Source organism: Ambystoma mexicanum, chromosome 12 (assembly GCF_040938575.1).
Source record: "Ambystoma mexicanum isolate Mex_15411 chromosome 12, UKY_AmexF1_1, whole genome shotgun sequence".
Lineage (NCBI taxonomy): Eukaryota > Metazoa > Chordata > Amphibia > Caudata > Ambystomatidae > Ambystoma > Ambystoma mexicanum.
In genome coordinates, this window is record NC_090936.1 from 872,726,250 (window position 1) to 872,746,785 (window position 20,536).

Here is a 20,536-nt window from a genome sequence, read left to right on the forward strand (position 1 = left end):
TCAAAAAAGATCACCAAATTCCTCCAAAAAGGCCTTCAAACTACTTCTACAGCCTACAAACCCACAAAGAGAAAGAGAGGACTGCCAACCCTACTAGATACACTGAATCTTTCCGGGTGATACAATGACTCTGATTGGCATGCCAAACAGAGCCCTGACTGCCCAAACCCACGGGCTATGTTCAGGCATCATACAGGCAAAATTATTTTCTACCAGCAAGTACAGCACAATTCAGGTAGAACACTGAATACTGAGGTGCACATCCATTCCAGTCTGCGAGCATGGCTGAGCAGAGGTTCACACGAGTACTTGTAATTAAATTATATCTACTTGCGCAATGTCAGACAAACCTACATTCATGTGTTTATTTTGTATACATAGGGCCTCATTACAGTTTGGAGGTAGCCATGATGCTATTAGTGCCATGGCTGCCTCCAAAATCGTGTCCGGGTCTGGGTTCCTTGAATGAGGAATTAACGGGTCATTTCAACCTTGGAGGACCCGATAATTCCTCATTCAAAAAACCCATCCCCATTCCGATTCGAGCCCCCATAGGTCTCAATGGGAATGGGGATGGAGCTAATAATGGGCCCATTAATAACGGGCCCATTATTAGCTACCTGGTCCCCTTGTGTGACCCGCAAAGGACGTCTGGTCTGACCAGACGTACTGAGCGGGTCCCACAAGGGAACCTCGTAATAGGACGGAATGGGTTTACCGGCACCAGCACCATTACCGGCACCATTAAACCCATTCCGCCCACCTCGTAATGAGGCCCATAGTTCCTCATTAGACCTATGAAAGTTCAAATGCAATTTGCCACATACTAGCTTGATACTATGCTGCTCTCTGCCCATCTTAGATGATTGCAAATGATTGACATTTCCATATAAACATCAATGCATGATAATCCATATTTTTTCATTTCATTGCATGTCAGATTATGTGGGGTGAAATAGCCCTGAGCGCCATAAGTAAAGGTCGGAGTCAGTATGAGGGCTCCCCAAAATGAAATGCCTGCTTGAATTAATATGGAAATAAGGCCTTGCAATTTCAAAGTGAAAAGGATCGGAATTTAGGCATCAAGACTTGGAGATGCCTAAAAATGTTCATTGCCACACGGAAGAAAAAAGGCATGAGACTACCTTTGCAAAAAGTATCAAACGGCTGAAGTCCTGTTGTCAGAAACGGCAGCATCCAGCATGTAAATAAAAATGACCAAAATGTGTGCAAGCCTGCACAGCAGAAAGGAGCTTTCACTGTGACAGAAATAATTCTATAGGTAAAAATCATTTTTTCCCTTTCAATTAAAGATATGCTTCTTAAAAATGTGTGCAAGAGGTGCAACAAATGAACTGGCGTTCTGTTCATAAGGAGCTCATCACAGAAGAATCCTTTAAGTTACAAAAATCTCCAAAGAAATGTGAAATTTCCACAGAATTAAAGGTTTCACGCCAGGAATTTTCCCCAGTAACATTGCAATTGTGCCTATAGCATTAACATTTTAAGCACTCAAAGGTACAGCTAAAGTCTTGACATATATATTTATGTTGCCCTTCTGTCAGCACTGTTGGCAGGTAACCACTGTACGGGGGTCTTAGATGTTGAAATTGTGCAATTAAGAGTTGATTTAAGAGTTAAATGCTCGCAGTGGGGGGAAAAGCCAAAGTCTTGGTTACATTTCTGCTGTGGGTTCTTCAAGTGTGAAACTAAATTCCAAAGGTCCCTTTGCCAGGGGGACAAGATGAGGACTTCTGCTGCTTCTCCAAGGTTTAAGACTACAACCACTCAGGCCGTCAAAAAACTGGCCATTAGCCCCTGAAGCCTTGGACTAATCTAAACAACAGCCTCCCTCTTGACATCCGAGCTAAAACCAGATCTCTCATATGCGTGGGGGCAGAGTTAATGAGGCATTTCACACCCATTGCACAGAATGAGAGATATCTTGTTTAGGGGATAACTTGGGAAATATTTATCGCACACGATTCATCTTCAGATTACTTCTGGTGTGCCAAAAATGATTTTAGTGACACCAACATACCAAAGGTTACGAGGAAAAGCTTGGATATGATCTCTGTATGAATGTGGGAACCATGGAAATTAGAAGAAATATGCAAAATGTGATCAATATTCTGGATTTTTCATTAACATAGTTTGGGAGAAAACGAGAAAATACTGTAGGTTTGCATCCATATGTCGCACAGACATCATACAAGGTTTATGCAATTTCCTGAAAAATTGAGTATTCATATTTGCTGGCATATGGGTCATAATAGGATGAGAAAGGGCATTTGTCATGCAGTGAGATTTCCATGTGCAAAAACCAGCCCCAGCCCCTTGTCTAAATTAGATGATGGATGAGGTATCCTCCCTTGGCTTCCCAAAACACGTCCACATTCTTTGGACCTATAGGCCCACAGATGGGAGGGAAACCTGGACCACTGCCCTATCAATTATGTGAGACCTATGATAACTCAGTGATGTCACTTGCCTTAGTAATAGGTCACTCCACTTCAAATCAGGACTCTCCCTACCAAATCTGAGATGCACAGCTGACCAAATCTGGAACCATCCTTGCAGAGAAGGGCCTAAATCTTGCAGTGAAGCCAGGGGCTGGAGTAGCTGATTTTGGAAGACAGAGAGAGGCCTTGACTGACCCCTTGATTGTCCCAGCAGTGAGGCCCTGGTGCCACTTCATTTCCATCAAACCCTTCCCTTGTAAGTATATACATCCCCAGCAATAGATTAAATAAGCCTTATATTCTTTAGCATTGCCATAGAGATTCCCCCATGGAAAAAATAACCTATCTTCTTTTTTTGCGTAATTGAGTGATTTTCCCATTGAAAAATATTTCACTTGTCCGTGCATTGTGGTAATTGTTCCCAGTGAAAATCCTTTGTGTTTGTGCTATTCAGTCATTTTCCCACTGAAAATATTTCACTTGTCTATGCATTGTAGTAATTGATTCCATTGAAAATCTGTTGTTTGCCCATGCATTTCGTCATTTTCCATTGAAGAATCTCCAGCTGCTTTTGTAGATCCCTAGAATATTTTTTATAGTAAATCAATTAATTCCCACATTATTTCATGGGATTGAGAGAGTTAGAATTCAAAACTAACTCTTCCCAGTGTCTTGTGAGTCATTATAGTATTAAAGTGTTTCCCCAAAGAATCAAATTCATTGCGAGATAAAAATGAATTTGTCTGTGTGCAACCTCAGTAAAAACGAGTCATTTGCATTTTCGTTTTCCTGGAAATGTTGCTATATTTTGATAACAGATTTACAATTGCATTCCCTTTTTATTTTTTTCATGTGTTTCATGTACTAAAATCGAGTTTCCTATTGTGTGCTAGCTAGTCTGTCTGAAGCCCTATTTGTCTTTGAGTTTAAGCAGCACAAAGTGCTCTTGTGTTCTTTCCCATAACAGTTGTCCTAACAAAAGTGAAAACCCATTTTACCTGGTGCAGAAAAACAAATTGTCCCCTTCCTTGCTGTTTCTTATCGTTTCTGAAAACTCCATTCAAAATCTGATTTTAACCTGGTGTTCCCAGACCTTGCCACTGCCTTCCCTTCAAGCTAACAAGCTTAGTTGAGGTCTGGGGAGTGAGGGTTGCTGGGACTAAGGATGCTTTTGTGTGCACATGCACTTTCCTGTGGGTTACCTTGAATTTCATGGTGTTTTAAATGGTTGATAGCACTGGTGAAATCAGTAAAGTAAATATGTGTGCCATACATGTTTGAGGTGTGTTATTGTGCTACTTGAATACAATTTCTCTGAAGTCAGTGTTGCCACACCTTGGTGGTTATTGTAACTGTTCATTACATTTTTTCATTAAATCACAAATTAATAAAATATTAATTGATAACACACCGGCCTGGTCCTGGTCTACTGATCACGGGGTGCTTGTGGATGTTGGGTGCGAGACGGGTTGGAGGACTCCTTAAAATAATCTGATTGTAACAATAAAAAGTGCTTTTATTGTGCGTCTCATTCATTTGCACGGGAAAGAGATCCCTGACTTTCTTGTGCTGCATAATATATTGTGACAATTATTTACTTTATTGTTCTAATTTATTTTGTTTTGATCCAAAAATGTGTATTTTGTTTGTCATATCTCCTCCTTTTTTGTAGAGGAAAATGGCACATACTTAGTTATGTCCTAAAGCTGAATAGAAGAAAATGGAGCATGAGAAATCTGTAAATAAAAAAATCTAAAGTATAACAAGAACATTAATATGCCTTGGCATGCAAGCTTAATTTTTTTTATTTTGACCAAACGCTGTGTTCCAAGTGTCTCTATTGATAGCATTGAAAAGGTCAAATGATGCCAACTCTTTCATTTAAAAAACACAAGCCTGTACATTATAAATAATTTTCTTAGAGAGTGTTTTGGGAGCAGCAAGCAAGTGAAGGGTGCTGGAAGAAGGGTAGCTACCTGCAAAGGAGGGAAGAGGTGTATACACCTTGGTAATGATGGACAACTAAAGTACATTTTTAGAAACAAAATAGGGTCAAAGGCAAAGGAGAATACATAGATGTACACTGATTAGAAAAGCAGGTGATATATTTGAAAGGACTGGAAGAAATTCAGTATGAATTCAATATTTGTACTTTCTTTAATTCTCAGTGTATGTAAAGGTAAGCTTTAGTTAGCCCCAAGATATTAATGGAATAAACAATTTAGGAGGTGCTAAAATGTACCACAAAAGTTGTGAAAATAAAAACAAAATATTTCAATTATTCTAATTAAATACTTTTGTAGAGTTAAAGGGCCTCATCACGAGTTGAGTGGTAGCCCTTAAATGCGACGGTAACACCATTACTACTCTATTTAAGGGTCCACCCAAACATGAATTGGCAGCATTTACCCCTAGCTGGGGGTAAATGCGCCAGAAAAATGCTGAATTTTGGCGCAATTACTGTAAGGCAATACTGCCGGCGGTAACTGCACTGGAAATTCCCCATTGGGTCCAATGGGGAATACCCATTACCGCCAACCCTTGATCTGGCGCTAATAGCACCGAACGGGTGGGCGGTAATGCAAATACAGTTGGGCGGTATCCCAGTCGGGATACTGCCCAACTCGTGATGAGGCCCAAAATTTCTGAACACATGTTCCCAATAGTCTCTTATACGAACATTTCTTAATAGCTCATGGGAACTGAATGCAAATCTTGCACTTGAAGGCCACTTGGGTTCCACCACCATTTCTGTGCAACAGTACAGCCTTCCGTTTACCTAGTAGCTTACTCCCTTCACACTCATAGCACAACCCCCTGCTCTGTAACACTTTTCCACTTCGGAGTATCGAACTTCTGCCCAGTATTCATACCATGAAGCCATGCCATTGTTTCTGTCATGCCTCATCCTGCTGCTTGCCAGACCTCTTGGGTGCTTCTATCCCCTTTGGAAATACACCCACTGTAGTGTGAATTGATTTGACAGCCCCTCTCTATTCAGTTTCATTGTGGTCCTTTCCAGCAGGTGAGCTTGTTTTTGTTCGGCCAATGACCTATCTATAATGTCATGAACACATATTTCCTATTTACCTCCAAGTGTTTGCATTGTTAGTTACCCAAACTAAGCTGCTAGACGCAAATCCCATTTACTCCCCATCAAAGCTCGAGTGGAATTCAAAACCCTATCCATCACCCACTGTTGCATTGACAATGAGGCCCCCCTGTACCTTACCAAATGTATTACCCAAATTGTCCCAGTGTGTGCGCTCAGATCCACTACAGGCATCTCACTGTGTACCCCTCCGTTTTAAAAGCAAAAGAGCAGGCAGTGTCAGTTTCTGCGTCCCAGCACCATCACTCTGGAACTCACTACCCACTCAAATCCAAAATGAACAATCGCTCTCCAACTTCAAAAAACTAGCCAAAACCTGGTTGTTTGATAAATATGAGTAACAGCTGGCCTCTGTTTCATGCTTTGGCTGTTAGTGTGTGTGTACCTTTGTTCCCCTACCTATGTACTGTACGAAACGCTGTGATACACTCGGGTCAGGGCGTTTCAAAAATGTAAAAAAAATAAAATAAATAAATACATTCCCTATTTGCTCTGTTTGCAGCAATGTTCATAATTGGCAAGACTCAATTCGCTTATTTCATGCCCTTATGTGCATATTTGCCACCAGTAGTCTTTTACAATTTTGTCCAATGTTATCCCGGGTGATGTGACCCCAGTAATGATATCCCTGGCTTAGCTTGCAGTAATACCCAGAAATCACCCAGTCTCTGTCTCCTTTCGTATAGGAAGTGTCCTTATGTGCCACTTTTCACACGCTTCGCGAATTGATTTACCTTAACCGTATTTTGTACCATAGGATACATCCATATCCTTCATTTTTTGCCTGGATGTTTCTATATTTGACTCGAATACGTTTCTTATTGGACCTGGCAACTTTCTTATATAACCTAATCAGGTCCCTCATTTATGCTCCCTATGTGTCACTCATTCCTTTATAATTGTACTCAGGGATGTCCTGCATTTTGCACAATACTTCTTCGAATGTTTAGTCATGTCCCTCATGCGACCATTACGTGTCCTTTATGGTAATCGTCTGGACAGTGTTTGCACCCAGTAACCATCCTCTTCAGCTCCAATCATTTATATATTTTGGTCCTTCTTATTTTCCCCTTTTCCCTCAATAATATGATTTTTAACAGGCTTATGATCCCCAAAGCATAACTCTCTCTTGGTCTCGGCTACTCCCCTGATCTGTGTGCTATTTTGCCCTCATTTTCTTTATTTTCCCTGTCTCCAATGATGACCCTGCTTTTACCCATTGTTTTTCTAGTGTGCCTTCTATGAAACCTGATATTTGTTTACACAAATTATTTTGCTTGCTACCAATCCTGTCTATTACTCTTTACGTCCTTGGTAGTGCTTTCATTTTGATCCAATCATGCCCCCTATTGGACCCCACGAATACAATTATTTGTCACACTCACGGCTCCAGATACTAGCTTGTGCCTTACAAAAGTATCGTGACCTGCAGGAGGACAGATATGTTGGGCTTGATTTACAAACATGTTTTAACATGGGAAAGTCCCATTGAAAACATTTGTGTAAAACAGGCTTGTTATTTTATGCTATTTCTAATTTGTATAGCACCTAACGCCGTTGTTATGGCTACAAAGCACTATGGTGTATAACGGCCCTTTGGAAGACCATAGTCTGTGCAAACATGAAAATAAAAAAGGCATTACATTGCATGCAAATAGTAAGTAGAATTCGTTGACTGTTCAATTACTAGGGGAGATGAATATTTTAAAACAAAAATAAAAAAGCATAGGCTGCATTGTATGCAGGCGCAGAGATGACAGCTGACCGATTTTTTTCGTGGGACATTCTCTGTGCTACAGCGCAGGAGATGCAGGGGGTCCTATAACTAGTCTATCGACCCCCTAAGGCAACTGTCGAGGCGTATGTACATTTTCACTGTATGCAAGGGTGCCTCCCCTCCGTACGAGCTTGAGGCAGACAGTGGGGAAATACGGGCGCTGCAGTGCATGGACCACACCCGGCACCACGGATGTCATTTGGGCGCTCATCTCCAAGCTCCCCATCGTGGGGATGTGTGGGCCTTAGCGTTCTTCCATGGCCTCTGGACCAAACAAAACTGCTCCATCACAGAACCCCCCGCCATCAAGCGGCAGAGCTCTGCTGCCAATGTGCGTGGATTGGCAACATTCCACGGTGACTATACTCTACGCCTAATGCCATGGCAGAGTCAGCAATCTACCTGTGCATGGGTGAACACTTCCCTTTTCCCCACCCCAATGGCAGACATGCTGTAACCTCTTTCCGGAGCTGTGATGGCGCACCTCCACCATTAACAATAATGGAGTCCACGTATGAAAGGGTGCGCACTTCATTGGCACACAGGGGGTGTCTGCCAGGGCACACATTTTAAATTCTAGTGCATGGGTCGGAGGCTTCCTGTTATGCAATTTACATCTTGTCTGTTTGATGAAGCAGTAAGAGGTTACAATCTCACAACAAATACAAGTGTTAAGGAAGTCATATTTGCAGACATGCTTCAAAATTCAATACACCACTGTGCAGGGAACAAAGACAGATGGCTCATTCGTCTGCCCCTCAACAAAAGTATCACTCCCATTTCGAGTGTAGCGTACACACTGAGCGTCCTCTTCACTCATTGGGCCTCATTACGAGGTAGGAGGTAGCCATGGTGCTATTAGCATCATGGCTACCCCCCTACCGCATTCCAGGTCCGGGTTCTTGAAATAGGGACTTACCGGGTCTTTCCAACCCTGGAGGACCCGGTAAATCCCCATTCCGAGAACCATTCCCCATTCCCATTCGAGCCCCCATAGGGCTCAATGGGAATGGGGATGGAGCTAAAACCAGGCGCCCATAGCGGGACCCGCTAAGGGACCTCGGAATACGGAGGTAAGGGGTTACCGGCAGCGGCACCCAGGGGTGGACTGGCCTACATGGAACTCTGGAGATTTCCCGGTGGGTCTCTGCACCCTGGGCCTCTTTTGTGTGGTATTTCCAAATTTTCCCATAGCAAAAGCATTGGGCTTGCTGAAAATGTGTCATATGGGGCCACTTTGAACTTTATTTCCAGGGCCTCTTTTGGTCCCCAGTAATTATTTCCAGGGCCTCTTTTAGTTCCCAGTCCACCCCTGGCGGCACCCTTACCGGTGCCGGTAACCCCTTACCTCCAACCTCGAAATGAGGCCCATTGTCCTTTAAAGAGCCCCTCGTCTATCCCCTCGTCCTCTTTTCTTGCTTCTCATGCCTGGACGGAAGTGAAGCGTGCTACCCACCTCTCTCTGCTTGTGTACAGTTGAGGAGCTTGATTTGTTGTAATAGTGCAAATGGTTCTGACTGAGTTTTTGTGCTGTTGTGCTGATTATGTGGCCACGTGTCTCTCGTGACTCTGTAAATAAACATGCTTTTGGGACCTCTGTGATAGCCATTAAAGAGGGAAAACAGTGGTCTTCGTCGCCTAATTGACGATTGTGGATGCATAGTAATAGACCGCGCTATGGCCCTCCCACAAAAGTCTTTAATTTATTTAAGATGTGGGCAACCCCCAGGGAAAATGGCGCTAGAATAACGTAAACACTGACTGCACTAACAGGAGCACGTTCGAATAGTCAGCAGAACTGTTTCCCTGCTATCCTCTAAACTGTGGGCCTGATTCATGGAATTGTTTGCACAGTGCAAAGTGACTTTTCACTCGTGCAAAGTGACTTTGCATTGCCAGCAAACACCCTGATTCATGGAGCAGTGCAAAGTTTATTTTTGCGGTGCAAAGTGACAGCAGTGGCTGAGAATGTGTGCATTTTATATATTGTTAAACCTTTTCCAGCCTTATTAGAAACATGATAATGTTTCAAGGGATCAGGAAAATATGGCTAGATCTAGAAGTATCCATACATCTTTCTTTGGAAAACTTCTAAAGGTAGTTTAAGGGATCTGCAGAGGAGGGAAGGCCCGCAGTGCACCATTGGGCAATTTACAGTGGCCATTTCCGCCACCCCTCTTTGATGAACAGAGTAAATACTGCATCTATGCTGAGGGTAGATCTCTGTCTTTGGCTGGGGCCTCCCTCTGGAACAGCCTCCCAGCCACTCTGAAACTTGACCTCAAGATCTTCCTCTTTGCTTCTGCCTTCTCTCCTCCTCTTCCCTGTTGATCTGTTCCGCTTAGGCACTGTGCACCTAAATACCCTCTGATTTCAGACCCAAGTTCTTGCCCACCCTGCCACGCACCTGCACTGCCTCCTGGCAGCCCTTGCACTTAGGGTCTGTATCTGTTACCCTACAGGCCCCCCTTTCCCTGCCCTTATCAAACACATCCCGTCTTTACCCTAAAACCTAGCACTTGACACTTGCTGGCTGCACTACCTTTTGTTGTTGTTTTTCATTCCTATGCTCAGCACTTTATCCACCCCAGCATTTCCTCCATCCCTCTCCCTTGCACTTGTGTGTTCTCAATGTCTCTGGGCCTAGTAAGATTGTTGTTTTTGTTCTCCCTTGTCTCATTGCGCTCTAAAACACATGTGTATGAGCGCGATACAAATAAAATATCAATATCTAAAATATCAGAAATGTCCAACAAGAAATGGAGCTTGATAGCAGAAAGGGCCCGTAGAAAACGGCCAAAGAATGTGAGGATGTGCTCACTGTTAAGATGGATTTTGAACTCTGACCTGGTGGGCAGAGGTTCAGAAGGCCAGCCTAGTTTCTTGGAACAGTGTAACCTTCTGGAGAAGCCAGACCAATCAAGGTAGCATTGATGGCGGTCAAGACTAGGCCTCGGGAGGGGTGAGGGTGACTGAAAGACCTCAATGAGCACACAGAGGTAAAGGACCTTTACAAATCACTCCCAGTCAGGTGTGTATATATATATATATATATATATATATATATTAAAAATACAAATATATTTATTCAAGGCCTTTGAGCTTCATCACAATTGTTATCAACAGTAACACTTTTAAACCAATACAACCCGACCAAAATACATACATACAAAACCAAGTGGCCTAAAGGGTTAATGAATGAAATGGGTCCACAACCTAGAAAAGGTAAGGAAACAGGTAGTTCAAAGACTCTTTATGCAGTTCTGCAGTAATCGCAATCCTAACTGAAAGGCACTCCAGTCCCTAAGAAGAGGGGAGCCTATTGCTCAAATGTGCTTGCAATGCTGGTGCACGCGGTAGTGCAGATGGGCTTAAACTGGGTCTCTTTTAGGATCTGTAGCAGCTCCGGAAGGTAGTTGAGGTGATGCAGAATAGGTTCCCACTATTCATGGAGGGTCTCCCCATGAGGGTAGAACAGGTTCCAGGAATTGGGAACTGTTTGATAGCTGAGGCTATCTGTGAAAAGGAGAGGGCTCTGTGGCTTTTATCAGCGAAGTTACAGCGTTGATTCCCAAACAGGACAGTGGCGATTTCTCTGCTCCTGGTGGATGGATAAGGTCAGTTTCAATGTAGCAGGATTCAGGGCACAAGGGGCACAGAGGCAATGCACTTGCAAAGTTCGTCACCACAGCTGGGCGACACGGTAACCTCATTTACTCCGGTTTGGGCGCTCTCTCTTTCCTTCAGACCAGGGAACGCCAAGTGTACAAAATTCGGTGTGAGAGTGCCGTGAACATAGAGCTTGCGATGTACCAAATTTCAAGGGCCTCCTCGAAACGGCGATAGTATCAAAGCAAAGGTCCTGTGCAAGCTGGTCAGCCCACTAGTTGGTCCAGGGACACATCTGAGAAGACTTACTTACAGGGTTTGATGAAAGTGCCAAGAATAGTTAGTCCTACTACTCCAATGGGTCGAAGCGCATTCGCAGACCTTCTAGTTCGATCAGATGCAGAGGGGTCCAGCGGGACGACAGACGACCTTGGGTGCCAAACCTTCCAGTGGGTCACCAACAGTTCCTCAACTAAGTTTCTTAGTTTTAGGATATTTGGATCCTATCCTTCGTTCAGTGAGAACTCCAGAGATCGACATGGTATGGGTGTTTGGAGCCTTCTCTTATCCAGAATCTCCTTCGCGCCAAAATGAAGAGGACCCAGTGGGAGATTTATTCACATACAGGCACACCATACGTGGACTCATCATGGACCACTGTGGTCCCAGCCATTCACAGCACACCAGACTCTCTGGCACCCAGGATGTATATTGGAACCAGACAGTTCAGCCCACATCCTGGAAGCACACACACAAGACAAGTAGAAGCCCACAAAATCTTGGCGTTTCGTGGGAGAATGCTTGCCCAAATAAGGACTAACCCGGGTCGGCTCGACCTGGGGAAGGTGAAGGGGCAAGATGGCCAAAAGACAGGACAAAGAACCTCGTAACATGGCCATTTTGGAGCCAGCCCACCTATTCGTGCCAAACGCGGTAAACGTGGTTTACCTGACAGGAAAGGGTTAAAAATACATGAAAAGATAAGCTACCACCAGCCCTGTCCAAGACACATCTCCACTTCTACTAAAAAATCCTTCGAGAATATCTAGAGCCTTTATAAATGACAGGAAGACCCAAGTGCACTATACTATAAGGTACATTGTGCACTTGCAACATGTTGCAGAAAAGTTGCAACATTGACAAGGACTAAGGGAAACAAATTCTCCCAGTACTGTCTGTCAGTTTCCCCATAATAAAGTGAGCGAAAATCCCAGGGGAATACAGCTGACGGCTGTGCTCCACTAGCAAAGTCAGACTTTGGTGTATAACAGCAGCAAAACATTTTGGAGTACACAGCTGGTGGGAACATTACACATGAAATGGAAATCTTTCGTAACACTCACAATGAATTGAGCAGTGCTGTGAGTTTGAGAGGGTTGACGCATGGCGATGCACTGGTGTGGATTTGCATCTATCTGCTAATGGTATCCACGCGGCAGCCCACACCATTCGTTCAGCTGACACCAAAGCACAACCTTTGCATCAAAGCCCAAAACCCATTAGTTTACGCAAAGGCCCTGGTGGAAGGAACTATATACAATTTGGAATGTAGATACTTACACATTTTATCAGGATCCTCTTAAGCCCCTGCTCTGGAGCTATTTGATCACGAATGTTGACAATTAAACCCATCAACTAAGATGTATTTATTATTAGGAGAACCTTTAATTACCAGGTCGCAGATGTGTCATGTAGGTGCAGCTACCCCTCTGTTGCCCCTTGCCAACCCATGGACTGCCTCATTGCAGTATCACTTATGTGCAGCCATGTGGTTTCACCAAACTGGCTACTGGTCTTTTAAAGTGCCTTTAAATATGGCAGTTTCTGTAGCTAGTTTTTCTGTGTGCATTATTAAATATTGTTTACCAAAATGCAGCAGCCTCGAATTTTCAAAAACGATTCTAATATAATAGTACATTACCAGTGTACATGTGATGTCACTTCTTATGATGTCAGCATAATGACGTGGGATGTGAAGTCACTTCGAACCCCAAGATTGTGGAGAAATGACGCAGCTGGCAGCTCTGTTTTGTGTGTGACGTTGAATACCTGTACTAATGAATATTTCCCATATCAAGTGTACTTAGGAGAAGTACTCTAAACGGTCTATGAGAAAATATAATTACACTTTGAAAAAAACTGCTTAGAACACTCAAAGTGAAATACTTAGAAATTACTATATGATGATTTTGTTTCAGTCACTTCTCTAAAATTGACCAAAGACGACACATTAACAGCAAAATATGTTGATATTGCAACTGAATTATGTGCGCATTACTTCACGAAAAGAGAAGTTCGAACGTTCCATATTCTTTTATTTACCCTAGGATGAAAATAGTTTAATTCGTAGAATAAAACCCGCATCTGTGGTGAGGGAACCCGGAAGCCCAGTAACTAGGCACAGTAGCACTGCGTTAAAGTCAACGCATTTCCAAAAGCCTCTTACCTCTAGCGCTCTTCTTTCTAATGACGTCCATTGCCGTCGGAAGGTAACAGTCGAGAGGTTGCGTCTGTTTTCGCGTAACTAATTGGAGGCAATCTTCCTTTTCCTCAGATATTCCTGAACAAAATCCCTTCTCTGCATGTTGGGCCCCTCCACGCGGCCGTGCTCGAATCTCATCAGGGGAAAAGGCATCTTTCTTTGCGAGCAGCTCGGCTAAGGTGTGACTTGGGACAGAGGTTACGGGCGGCTTACTGATTAACTTCCAAGGGCGTGCGGCATGTTGTAAATGTGTGTGTGAAGGTAACCAAACAGACTGCTGCTTTCAATGGGTCTGACCTTTCAATGTACAGTGAATTATACCGAGAGCCATGTAACATTCCAATGAAAACTATGCATATACATGGGAGGGAATATGTCTTGCCACTGCTTTCAAGCAACTCCCAAAGGTACATTTAGCGCCTGGCCTGCCATAAACAAGGAGTACGTCACAAGTTGATCTTGTATTACAGTTCATTTTGGTAGTAGCTACATTAGACATCTAAACGGCAGTTCTCTTCACCCCTGAGCCCCCCGAACTCAGCACACAGAGCCGCTTGCAGTGCACCACTTTAGTAGTTCATTAATATTGTAATTGACTATAATGGGCACAGATGATTGATGGTGCTGGCTTGACACGGTTCACAGAACGTTACAATGTGGTGGCCTTCCTTAAATCACTAGAGCTGTAGGGTGGCATGCGCATTGCAGACCTATATTTTCATGCAGCACTGCAGCAAGGACACCCTTGTGTTTGTGGCATACAAGAATGTGGTCTCCACAGGTCACATTGCTGATGTCTCATCAGAAATACTGACACTGGATTCAGGCTCCCATACATGCTCTGGTCCAGCCTACATGTCAATCTAAGTAACAGATATAACACACATTTAATAGTATGCACGGAATATGTTTATTTGATTCTACCAATTTTACCCTGCGAGGCTTCTTTCGGGTTTCCTTTTCAGATATATACCACTTTGTTCATTATGCATGGACATACGTGTGTGTATGTGTTAGGGAGAATTCTCATTTCTGTGCTAATTCCCTTCAACCTTAGAGACCCCTAGCTCTTTTGTTGGACTTTTAATTTCAACCCTAGAGTGAGTGGGACCTTTTTCTCACTCTCTCATGTGTTTTGACCTGATTATGGATTATGTTTTTCCTTCGTTTTTTGAGTCTGACAAACTCCATAGGAATCTTCTTTTTGTATTGTGACACACAACACCTTTAGTGCAGTGTCACAGACATATCCTTAAGATTTATAAGGTTTAAATACCTTGGTGCTATTAGCGCCATGCCTGCCTCCAAAATCGTGTCCGGCTTCTCTGAAAGCGGAATTACCAGATCATTCCAACCTTGGAGGACCCGGTAATTCCTCATTCACAAAACCAATCCCCATTCCCATTTGAATGGGAATGGGGATGGAGCTAATAACAGGCCCGTTAATAACAGGCCCGTTATTAGCTTCTTGGTCCCCTTGCGGGACCGGCTAAGGACATCTGGTCTGACCAGATGTTCTGTGCGGGTCCCGCAAGGTAACCTCGTAATAGGGAGGAATGGGTTTACCGGCACCATTACCGGTGCCGGTAAACCCATTCCTCCAACCTCGTAATGAGGCCCCATGTCTTGAGTCAACTACCGTTCCCAAGAATAGTAAAGTGAAATTGACTTTCCTTACCTTTTCTCTTTGTAGGTCCAGCACACACCATCTTATGTGGAGTGCTGGGGGGTTACCTAGTAGCCCCTTATCCTACCTACTCATGTACCATTTATTATGTTACCCTCACTTATTTAAATGGCTTGTGGCAGTGGTTTAATTTCTCCTACTATTGTGCTTTTCTACCGCAGCCTGAATCCTCATCTGCAGTAAAGCACCCATGCGTGACCATTTTGTCAAAATGGCCCAGTCTTCTTTTTTCACAATTTTCTGTTTGTGAGGTCTTTCTTGGGTTTTACTATGTGCGTTGAGCCAGGTTACAGCCCTTTGTTTATTTTCCCTTTGGCAGGCTTTAGCACACCTCTGGCTCCAGTGTGTCTGGAAAGGCAGGATGTGAGAGAGGTTCCTGAAACCTCCCTGTTCTTTGTCTCTAGGAATGCCTCAATGCAACCAGTCCTAATTGGCTGTGTGGGCTACATTGACCCACTCAACAGAATTCTTCTCTATAAACAAGCTGCGCTTTGACAGTCAACAGCAAAATGGCTGCAATGGCTCCTTGGGCACCATTGCATCAAAACTGCGCCTTGTAGCGACAAGATGATGGCTTCACCATCTTGCCAAACACAAAATGGGCGAGTTGGAACCAGGAGCACACAGAGAAAGGTGCTAGTGTGTTTCTGGGGTGCACCCAAAAGAAGTGAATCAAAGCAGCGCTGCTCTGCCACTTGAAAAACCCAAGTTCCCATTGATAAAGGGAATATTTCACCTTGAAAGGATGCTGCTCTGATGCTATTTTCATCTGTTTTTCATCAAACTACTTTTATTAATAAGTCCTTGCCATGCCCATCCATATCCACATTGTGCTTCAGCAGAAGAAAGCATGATCCCTGAATGTCAGGTTCTGTTAGCCAAATCTGGGAAAATCAACAAAAGCTTTATTTCAGTTACATGGAAAACACTTCACTTTTGCTACAAAATGTTAAAAATCACTGCTTTAAAAGAAATTCTAGCTCTCTGCGCACATGTCAATCTCAAGATACCTTGGCCTTGTACAGACTTTTGTGTACAAGAAGCTAACTATGGCTACAAAACAATGTGGGAATTCAGAGGGAAGAGAAAAACCGGATTTGCAAGAAAAATTCAACTTTCAGTCACCACATGTTAAATGTACTTTTGCAAAGTAAAGCAAAATATCTGTTTTAAAAGTAATGTTGGATAAGGCCCTGCCCTTGTTTAAGAATGTAAAGGTGTTTTATTGCTGGGAACATATATGGAATGGGTTATTCAACAGACTTGTTTGATTCAGAACAAAATTAAGGAATTAAAATGCATTGGCTGCTCTGGGAGCTTCAAAACAGGTTTCTGATGGTTGAGCTGATGCCTTCCCCCATATGGAGCCACCATAAACTTCTGAGACACGAAAGTGATAATTGCTAGCTTGAAAAACTTTGAATGGACCGAGACATAGAAAGTTCACACCCTCTTCAGACATTTGTCTGTGCTCCAGGCTGGGACAATAGAAGCTCTGGGAGACTAACCTGTGAAGTGGAGGGGGCCATAAAACTTTCAATCAAACTGGGAACCGCCATCCCACACAGGGCTGAAGTGACAGTTGGTGGTAGCTGAAGAGAAAAAAAATGATCCAGTGTAGGACAAAAGCCAGCCCATTTGTTTCAAAAGACTATTTTATTAAGAAACTTTGAAGACGGTCATTTTTGCAGCAGAAATTCACAAAAATGTAAAAAGTTAACAGTTTTAATGTAATTTTGTGCAGTATAATTTAAGATGTTGTAGCCTTCACTGCCACCTTGGGAACAGAAATGGCTGATAATTGGGCAGTCAAAGGAAAGTATAACTGATGCCACTGTGAATTTCAATGCTGACATGCCTAATGATCATCCACACACATGTATAAAAGTATTGAATTTTAGGCTTAATATTTCACACTAAAAATGAACAAAAATTATTATTATCAGGACGAAACAATGTTTTATAGACTGCAGAGTTGGACTGGCATGTGCTGCATACAATATGTAACCTGCTTATGTAAATTTGTCAAGATGCCACAATTGTACAAATCTGCCATTTGTGGCAAAAATGGATTTGAGCTAAAGTAACTGTGGGAGGTTCTGGACATTGTAAAACTCACATCATAAATCTGACATCAGGCCCTTGAAACCCAACCAGCTGAGAGGAAGACGGCAACTATCACCCCTGACCAATCCAGTTGTTTAGAGGTGTGCTTAGCTAAGCCTGCCCTACCGTATAGTTCTATGATGTCATCATGCTTTATAAAAAGGGTAGCTGACAGAACTCTGGACAAACTCTTCCCTGAACTTCCTGTGCTTGCATCCCTGATCTTCCACATTCACCCTGCAAGACTCCAGATCCCACTGCAAAGCCAAAGCATAGCGGATTCCAGATCCCACTGAAAGGCCAAAGCATAGCTGACCCTACTCCAGCAATGTTAAAGCATAGCTGAACCATCTCAGGAAAGGCCTTGACCCAGATATCCCACTAAAATCCCATTAAACAGGGGAAAGCTATGGTACCTTTAGCATCCTGAGACCAGACCGGCTTGTCCACTACCTGCATCCAGCTGTACTTGCCACTCGGTGACCAGACCTTTGTCCATCTGTCTTTTGCCACAAGAGTCCACTATCCGGTGACCAGAATCTTTTGTGACCAGAACCCTGACTGTTCCAAAATCCCAAAACTCAATGGGAATTGAAAACAAATGCAATTTTCTAATGTTTGAATACGGCTGCAGCATGTTCTAGCTTTCCAATTCTTTTAGAATTGTATGCCTTTTGTTGATCCATTGCCTTGTGATTGCTAGTGTTTATGCCTTACTGCATTTGTGGGAAATCATATGTGCTTCATACATTCAACTGCACATTAATTATTTATTTGTCAATTTCCGAGTGTCATTTTATGCCATTGCAAAGGGTGCTTCCCTCTTATTTTGTGAGGGAAAGTCGGATTTTGATTCTGTTTGCTGCGTCTTATCCCTGACTACCTGCTGCTTCTTTCCATCCACTCAGAAATTGATTATTTGTGGGTTGAGGGAACATTGCAGGGGGAAACCTTAACTTGGGTGCTATCTATCCTAATTCAAAAAGTGTTCCTATTCAATTGTGCTTTGTATATTTTCATGTAGAAGGTTAACCAAGTGTAGTTCAGTAGTCTTTAGTGTAATTATCACCCCATTGGTGATTGCTGCCCAATATTAAAATGTATGTGGTTTTTGTGAATTCTAAAAATAAATAAATATTGTATTTTCACCAACCTGCCTGGTTCATGGTCCATTGTGACCGGGGTTATTTGTAAATGGGGGTGTGAGACGGGTCGGGTATCGGCTCAATTTGAATTCATTGAAATTAAAGAAAGGGCATTCCTATTGAGCGCCACCTTACAGGATAAGACCAAGTGTCCTGGTCCGGTGTGTGCCGCCCGATTGGACAAATTGGGGGCTCGAGTCGGGGATTGAGTTTGTTTATTCACCCGTGACAGTCTAAAACAGCAGACTAACCTCCATGGTAGGAATACTTGTGTAGTTTGAATACTGGGTTACACTGTAGAAGCGCCTCCCCAAAACAAAAATCCTAAGTACCAGGACTGTGTATGAAATTAAAGTTAAATCAACCCTAAAAATAGACAAAAAAGCAATAGAATACAGATTGCCATTACATAAATACCTTAATAAAGAAAGAACACTTTTCATAATGGCCACAGTAGAAATCAATATAGCTACGGAGCACCTTCTGCATAAACTATTTGTCTGGGGGGAATGGCCAGAAAAAGATGAAAAAGTCTGTCTAGAAGAAATAACGCAACAGGTCACCGCCATAGACATGGATACATGGCAGGACGGTGGCCTATTACACCAAGCTTTCAGCGAGTTATATATTACTCTGAAAATGAAAGAGGAGCAGATATAAATTGTCCGAATTGCGGCCCATATGTATATTCATATGGGAGTAATGCAGGAAAATCATGAGGAAAATAGAACTTTTGCGTAAAACCAATCTGAATTTATAGCTCAAATCCTGAACTGAAATTAGCGGAACAAAACTTGTAAAAGAGCCAAGATTCTAAGGCAGAATCTAGAAATTACATAAAAAAGATAAAAGAGGACTTGGCTTTCCAACAGCAGAATAATGTAGACCAAGAGGACCAATTAAATGCTTTAAGAATGGAGTGCCAAGAAAAGGTTGACTCCTTGAAAGAGGGTCGACTGAAATTAGAACAAGTAAGATACAATAATGCCAGTACAGAGCAAATGGCCACTTTACAGAATCAGATAAAAAGATTGGAAGAGGAAAATCATAAATGAATTATGAGAGACCTCCACTCTCAATCAGAATTTGATGAAGAGCGCCAGAAATTAGGCGCTATAACACAACAAAGGGATGACCTGGCTGAACAAAGGGCCGCCCTGTGTCAGGAGAAAGAGGCCCTCCACCAGGAAATGTGTAATTTAAAAACCAATCAGGAGAGAAGGGCGATCTTCAGGGGCTGACTGGCCTAAAAGAAGAATATGACAAATTAATAGGACATATTAGACAATGGAACTCGAGTTAGAGCAGGCCATAGAGGCTCTAGATGTACAGACAAGGGAGGCTCACCTCCTACAACAGAAATTGGCCCAGGGTGCCCAAACTATACAGGCAGCACAGAGAGATAATGAGGCCCTCTGTGAGGAGAATGATGGGCTCCACGAGCAAGTAGCGGATCAAGAGCGGGTCATAGAGGCGAGTAAAGCCCTAATAACCAAGCAAAAGGCTCAGATCTTTGCCTATTATCAAGAGATAGGGGCTGAGAAGGAAAAACTAGCAAGTTTGGAGGAAGAGCATCCTAGATCTAATAGAAACTGGAGGGATGCCAAACAGGTAGAGAGGGACAGGGCAACTCCTGATCATAGTATGATGACCTCTGTACTAAGGGACCCAAACCCATTTAACACTTTATGCACTGCTGACTTCATGGCTACCGGTTCACATGAGTCGGAAACCATGAGGCCATCAGAATTAAATAGGCCTAGCATAATGGAGCTGACAGGTCAGCGTCCCCCAGAGATTGATAGAAGAGCGTCCCTGTACAGGTACAAGAATATAATGGCTGATGTCTCTGACAAGGAAACCCCCTATCAGGATAAGGTCAGACACTCAGACCTGCAGAATCACTACTTCCAAAGGGACCAGTTGCTTCAATTTGCACATGAACAACAGGAAAAGAGGCCCCAAAAGAGCATCCTGAAGACCTCTACCCAATTAGGGCAGTGGGGGGTGTAAGCGATATTCAATCAACACTACAGCCAAGTCAATGCCGAGTCTGGGATGCTGAGGAAAACCCCTGTTAATGTATTTTTATGTCTAGTTCAGTACTCTGGATGGCCACCCTTTATAACACCCCCCCTCTTAGAATCCCCCCGACC

At 43.1% G+C, this 20,536-nt stretch overlaps 1 protein-coding gene across 2 annotated transcripts in view; it reads right to left on the bottom strand.

Annotated features, from left to right (window-relative positions):
* The window catches only part of NR1H4 (nuclear receptor subfamily 1 group H member 4), a 570,288-nt gene that overhangs the window by 399,118 nt on the left and 150,634 nt on the right, over positions 1-20,536 (bottom strand). Inside the window, exon 1 of one of the 2 annotated variants that reach the window (XM_069629350.1) lies at positions 13,407-13,596. The exons of the other annotated variant lie outside the window; for it this stretch is intronic. Within the exon in view, the coding sequence (XP_069485451.1) occupies positions 13,407-13,437 (31 nt within the window). The 5' untranslated portion in view covers positions 13,438-13,596. Of the gene's footprint in view, positions 1-13,406; positions 13,597-20,536 lie in introns of those variants that run through there. 2 annotated transcript variants of the gene reach the window in all.